Here is a 6,931-nt window from a genome sequence, read left to right as displayed (position 1 = left end):
TGCCCATGATTTTGGAATGAGATGTTCGACTAGCAGCTGTCCACATACTTTTGGTGATGTAGTGTATCACTGAGAATAAATTAATGTGCTGGCATCATCTGAGATATTTGGCACAGTTGTGACCTGTTGTGACCCTAGGACAGCACAGTACTCACAAATGTGTTGACTGTTACAATCACAAAAACATGATTTTTTAAATTTTTATTTCACCTTTATTTAACCAGGTAGGCCAGTTGAGAACAAGTTCTCATTTACAACTGCGACCTGGCCAAGATAAAGCAAAGCAGTGCGACAAAAACAACAACACAGAGTTACACATGGGATAAACAATCGTACAGTCAATAACACAATAGAACATCTGTATACAGCGTGTGCAAATCAAGTAAGGAGGTAAGGCAATAAATAGGCCATAGTGGCAAAGTAATTACAATTTAGCAATTAACACTGGAGTGATAGATGTGCAGATGAGGATGTGCAAGTATAAATACTGGTGTGCAAAAGAGCAGAAAAAAACTAAAACAAATATGGGGATGAGGTAGGTAGTTGGTTGGATGGGCTATTTAAAGATGGCCTACGTACAGCTGCAGCGATCGGTAAGCTGCTCTGACAGCCAATGCTTGAAGTTAGTGAGGGAGATATAAGTCTCCAACTTAAGTGATTATTGCAATTCGTTCCAGTCATTGGCAGCAGAGAACTGGAAGGAAAGGCAGCCAAAGGAGGTGTTGGCTTTGGGGATGACCAGTGAAATATAACTGCTGGAGCGCGTGCTACGGGTGGGTGTTGCTATTGTGACTAGTGAGCTGAGATAAGGCAGAGCTTTACCTAGCAAATACGAGGACCAGCCAACGAGAGCATACAGGTTGCAATGGTGGTTAGTATATGGGGCTTTAGTGACAAAATGGATGGCACTGTGATAGATTGCTTCCAATTTGCTGAGTAGAGTGTTGGAGGCTATTTTGTAAATGACATCGCCAAAGTCATTCTAGTTGTTTGTTGTTTCATAGGTAGCTGCCTGATACAAAAATACGTTTTTCACATTAGAATGAGCAGGCAGTTCAGAGCTATGGCATAAGTACAACTAGGAACACCAAAAAGTGCATGATTAATACAAATGGTATTCTTTCAATTGTCATTCTGTAAAAAACAAGTGGTTCAGTATTTCATCACTGCAAAAAGGTAGGGTGACCACATGTCTCGGATTGTGCGGGACAGTGTTGCATTTTGTCCCTTCGCCCCGCAACCAAACAATCATGTCCCACATATTATCAACAAATTCAAACACCACCAATTTAGAAAGGTTGATTTGTCCCGTATTTCAGTCAGACATTCCAACCGGTCTCTTGCAGTCACGTTGAGCTTACGAAAATATATATATATAAGGATGTGGTAGCCTAAGCTTACTGGTGATGCTAAACACTTCTCCAATCATTGTTGAGATCTGATGTCATAGGCCTATCATCAACCAATCAAATTTCTCAAGTCCTTTTTTTGGGGCTATACATCTTAGCTAAACTTGGAGGACAAGTTGCTGAGGATTACAATACCATAACATTCCAATTTTTATTTGTTGAGCAAGGAGGGTAGTAGGCCTATATTTGACCTTCCAACCATCTTTTGAGTTATTTTAGACACCAGCAGTTGTTCCTTTTGTTGGGTCTTTCAGCTCATCATCTATTCTGTCATCTTCAATGACAACTGCTGATAAGAAAACACAATTGTGAGAATTCAGTCAGATTCTGATTCAGGATGCAGGCAAGCATAAACTACGAGATGGTGGATTTCAACTCAGCCTTGATCTATTCATGGGAAAGTTAATTTTACATGCTGTATCCAGTAATGCCACTGGAAAATATGAACACATTTTCCAATAAGAGGCCGACTGTATTTTTGGACACACACACTAGGCCTATGTCCTATTTTCAAAAGTGTTTATTGCCTTTACTGTAATGATTATTTAGAGATGTCCTATGGTTGACAATAGTCTCTCACCTCTTTTACTTCTCCCAATCTGTCAGAGTTTAGGTGTTTTTTTAGTCTGTGAAGTAGGCTACAATAGAAGTTGTTGGTATCCTGCAAGGAGACCGGTGATGGAGACCTGTCGCCATCAGCACCATAATGAGTTTTTTTCTCATTGTAAGGCAATACTTTCCGACATGTCTTCACAATAAAAGCTTAGTCAATAATCGATACTGAAAGACGTCAGTGAAAAAGCTGATTTGATAATAAACTGAACATTATACTGTAGGCTATGATATCGCTTGCATAAAACACATTTTATCCAAAATGTTACGTCCTCTTTCCGAATAAATGGATACTTTACCGATGGAATACAGTCATTTACAGAATAAAAGTCTGATGGAGAGAAATGCAAATAGTGTAGGAGAGCAAAACAATCCCTAGCAGAATTGGCAGAAGAAAGATACGTCACCGACAGGTAGCTTTTTCCTGGCGCATTCACTTGTCTCATCACGACACGCTCGTGATATTGCATTCATTCTTTACTTTCTCGGTTCAATGGGCATCCCGTAACAGTCAACACTTCATGAATAAGTTGTTAACACCATTGTGTGTTGCTCCTTATTTTATGATAACTTACTGATTGTCACTTAAAACAAAACTTGATACTTTATCAAATGTTTTTAATTTGCAAATACCTTTATTTTGTACATGATTTCTGTACCTTTTCTGCTTAGATCAAATGCAATGGTTTATATAAATCATAAAATATGATGTACTCTTTCATTCCTGTTGAAAAGGTATGCAAGGCAGACATCACCCTCTCCTGGCAGCCATACACATTTACATACATGTGTGTGGATAGTATAGGGACTACAGATTTGTAAAATAGGTTGAGGATATATTTATTTTGTTTGTCTTTATTTATTCAAAATGGCTTTGATGTGTGCTTTGGAGAAACATTGAGGTGAAAACATTCAAGTTCTGAGTTGATTCTACAACTAAGAAGGATCCTGGATATTACATGTTTTCATTTCAACTGATATAACTAACTCAAATCAAGCTACAAGTCAGCTTGATCTTTCAATTAAACATTATAAAAGCAAAGAAAACAGAAAAATAAACCGACACAATCCTTTTTTTCAGTGACATTAGATCAGTCCATTTACAATTCCCAGCGGGAATTGAACCCACAACCCTGGTGTTGCAAAGATCATGCTCTACCAACTGAGCCACACAGGACCACACCTTTAGGGCGCTCCCCGCTGATGAAGTGGCCGATGACGTTGGTCAGGGACTGGGCAGTGGGGTGAAAGTTCTCATAGGTGACCTGCAGGTCCAGCTCCGAGGAGTCCAGGGGACGGATGACCCGGATGGTGGCTGCCACAGCCTCATCGTGGGACACCAGGTCAAAGGGCACCGTGTTGGTACGCTGGTGTATGACCGTTTCACTCTTGTTCCTGACAGGTATAAAATATTAGAGATACCTACAGAGATGTGTATCCACAAAAAGATGCAGTATAGAGCATAATGTTTTTCATCATCATCAAGTTTGTTTGTTTTTATATACAGTGGGGAGAAGAAGTATTTGATACACTGCCGATTTTGCAGGTTTTCCTACTTACAAAGCATGTAGAGGTCTGTAATTTTTATCATATGTACACTTCAACTGTGAGAGACGGAATCTAAAACAAAAATCCAGAAAATCACATTGTATGATTTTTAAGTAATTAATTTGCATTTTATTGCTGCCGATAAAGTATTTAATACATCAGAAAAGCCAGAACTTATATATTTGGTACAGAAACCTTTGTTTGCACATTACAGAGATCATACGTTTCCTGTAGTTCTTGACAGGTTTGCACACACCTGCAGCAGGGGTTTTGGCCCACTCCTCCATACAGACCTTCTCCAGATCCTTCAGGTTTCGGGGCTGTCGCTGGCAATACGGACTTTCAGCTCCCTCAAAGATTTTCTATTGGGTTCAGGTCTGGAGACTGCTAGGCCACTCCAGGACCTTGAGATGCTTCTTACGGGCCATCCTTAGTTGTGCTCTGGCTTGTGTGTTTCGGGTCGTTGTCATGCTGGAAGACCAGCACGACCATCTTCAATGCTCTTACTGAGGAAGGAGGTGTTGGCCAAGATCTGCGATACATGGCCCATCCATCCTCCCTCAATACGGTGCAGTCGTCCTGTTCCCTTTGCAGAAAAGCATCCCCAAAGAATGATGTTTCCACCTCCATGCTAACACGGTTGGGATGGTGTTCTTGGGGTTGTACTCATCCTTTTTCCTCCAAACACGGCGAGTGAGTTTTAGACCAAAAAGCTCTCTATTTTGTCTCATCAGACACATGACCTTCTCCCATTCCTCCTCTGGACATCCAGTTGGTCATTTCGCAAACTTCAGACGGGCCTGGACATGCGTGGCTTGAGCAGGGGACCTTGCGTGCGCTGCAGGATTTTAATCCATGACGGCGTAGTGTGTTACTAATGGTTTTCTTTGAGACTGTGGTCCCAGCTCCTTCAGGTCATTGACCAGGTCCTGCCGTGTAGTTCTGGGCTGATCCTCACCTTCCTCATGATCATTGATGCCCCACGAGGTGAGATCTTTGCATGGAGCCCAGACTGAGGGTGATTTGACCGTCATCTTGACTACTTCCATTTTCTAATAATTGCGCCAACAGTTGTTGCCTTCTCACCCAAGCTGCTTGCCTATTGTCCTGTAGCCCATCCCAGCCTGTGCAGGTCTACAATTTATCTATCCTGATGTTCCTAGGCTTACACTCTCTGGTCTTGGCCATTGTGGAGAGGTTGGAGTTTGTTTGATTGAGTGTGTGGACAGGTGTCTTTTATACAGGTAACGAGTTCAACAGGTGCAGTTATACAGGTAGATGAGTGGAGACAATGAGGGCTTCTTAAAGAAAACTAACAGGTCTGTGAGAGCCGGAATTCTTACTGGTTGGTGGTTTAGTTATCAAATACTTTATGTCATGCAATAAAAAAAAATGCAAATTAATACTTAATTCATACAATGTGTATTTTCTGGATATTTGTTTTAGATTCCGTCTCTCACAGCTGAAGTGTACCTATTTGATAAGGATCACAGACCTCTACATGCTTTGTAAGTAGGAAAACCTGCAAAATCGGCAGTGTATCAAATACTTCTTCTCCCCACTGTATATATATATATATATATTTTTTTTTTAATGGTACCATATTTATTAATTCATTCTAGGAGATAGCATAAGTAGAACAAAAGTTAGCCATTACTAGGCCATCGTCAGTGTGTAAAAGTGTCTCCACACACAAAAAATAAATCCACACAAATTGAGCCTCCTAACAGCCATCAGTAAGAGAGGGTGCAAAATATTATCATAACACTTTAGTGTACTTTAGCACTTACCAGAGATGAGTGGTGCGATTCCACACCATCTTCTTCTCCTTTAGAGTTAACCTCTCGATGACCCCTTTGCAGTTGTCCACAAACTGGCTGTTCAAGGTTTCTTTCACAGATCTCACAACACCTTCAATAACAGCGTACGGGACACATGTTCCTGGTGCTTCTGTCAGGATGTTCTTCATATCCTGATCAATACACACTTTCTTGGCTCCCTGTAAAACATAAATGATATTGAATAACAATCAAAAACCTCAAATGGTCATTGTCAATGCAGTTATAGTCACTGTGATTAAGTTAAATAATTTCCTGGTCAACTGCAATGATATAAAAACACTGTCTGAACTATTGATAACGTTACATTGGATTTCTGGGCGCAGTGGTGTGCTCTGGTAAGTTGCAAACAAAACATTTTAAACCACCTTCAATGTGTCACTTGCCAATGTTTAGCCTAACTACTAAACATGCTACTAACAGATTTAAAGAGAAGGTAGATAAGATAGATGAGGCAAGGCTGTAATGTGATTACTTTTAATCTAGCTACTGTTGTTGTCCTCCTGTACACAGAGTAGAAGACTGCAGTAAGTGCTGAGCTGGTGGCTAATAGCAGGAATTGGGCTATGGAGGGTTTCCCACTAGTATCCATCCTGTGATCTTCTGTTTGATCTGAAACAACAAAGAGTATGTCAAAGAACACAAGAGCAAGGTGTATGGATCCACATCTGGGCCGTAAGTCAGATGACAACCCCTACCTGTCCCAGGTCTGGAACCCCTACCTGTCCCAGACCTGCTGTTTTCAACTCTTAATGACCGGCTATGAAAAGCCAACTGACATTTATTCCTGATTATTATTTGACCATGCTTGTCACTTATGAACATTTTGAACATCTTGGCCATGTTCTGTTATAATCTCCACCCGGCACAGCCAGAAGAGGACTGGCCACCCCTCATAGCCTGGTTCCTCTCTAGGTTTCTTCCTAGGTTTTGGCCTTTCTAGGGAGTTTTTCCTAGCCACCGTGCTTCTACACCTGCATTGCTTGATGTTTGGGCTTTTAGGCTGGGTTTCTGTACAGCACTTCGAGATATTAGCTGATGTACGAAGGGCTATATAAAATAAACTTTGATTTGACAACTGTTGCCCTGCCATTGACAGTCTATAAGGCTATGGTCATGTGATTCAATGTGTTAGTTGGACCTTATGGAATGTATGAATGCCATGGAATTACAGAATTACACACTGCTCAAAAGAATAAAGAGAACACTAAAATAACACATCCTAGATCTGAATGAATGAAATATTCTTATTAAATACTTTTTTCTTTACATAGTTGAATGTGCTGACAACAAAATCACACAAATTATCAATGGAAATCAAATTTATCAACCCATGGAGGTCTGGATTTGGAGTCACACTCAAAATTAAAGTGGAAAACCACACTACAGGCTGATCCAACTTTGATGTAATGTTTAAAACAAGTCAAAACTGAGGCTCAGTACTGTGTGGCTCCACGATGCTCGTATGACCTCCCTATACAAGGCTGGGCATCTCCTGATGAGTGTGACGGATGGTTCCTGAGG

General features: G+C 40.7%; 1 protein-coding gene across 4 annotated transcripts in view; it reads right to left on the bottom strand.

Annotated features, from left to right (window-relative positions):
* Positions 1–2,634: 2,634 nt before the first annotated feature.
* mul1 (mitochondrial E3 ubiquitin protein ligase 1) overlaps positions 2,635–6,931 on the bottom strand; it is a 6,035-nt gene continuing 1,738 nt past the window's right edge. For 3 of the 4 annotated variants that reach the window (XM_024005027.2, XM_024005029.2, XM_024005028.2), the window contains exons 2-4: positions 5,883–6,019; positions 5,360–5,568; positions 2,635–3,416 (exon numbers count right to left, since the gene is read on the bottom strand). In XM_024005027.2, the coding sequence (XP_023860795.1) occupies positions 3,170–3,416; positions 5,360–5,568; positions 5,883–5,999 (573 nt within the window). In that variant the 5' untranslated portion in view covers positions 6,000–6,019 and the 3' untranslated portion in view covers positions 2,635–3,169. Of the gene's footprint in view, positions 3,417–5,359; positions 5,569–5,882; positions 6,020–6,931 lie in introns of those variants that run through there. The other variant, XM_070448019.1, reaches the window with a different exon arrangement.

The sequence above is a fragment of the Salvelinus sp. IW2-2015 genome, linkage group LG17 (assembly GCF_002910315.2).
Source record: "Salvelinus sp. IW2-2015 linkage group LG17, ASM291031v2, whole genome shotgun sequence".
In the NCBI taxonomy this organism is placed as follows: domain Eukaryota; kingdom Metazoa; phylum Chordata; class Actinopteri; order Salmoniformes; family Salmonidae; genus Salvelinus; species Salvelinus sp. IW2-2015.
This window is presented reverse-complemented; position numbering and strand designations above follow the sequence as displayed.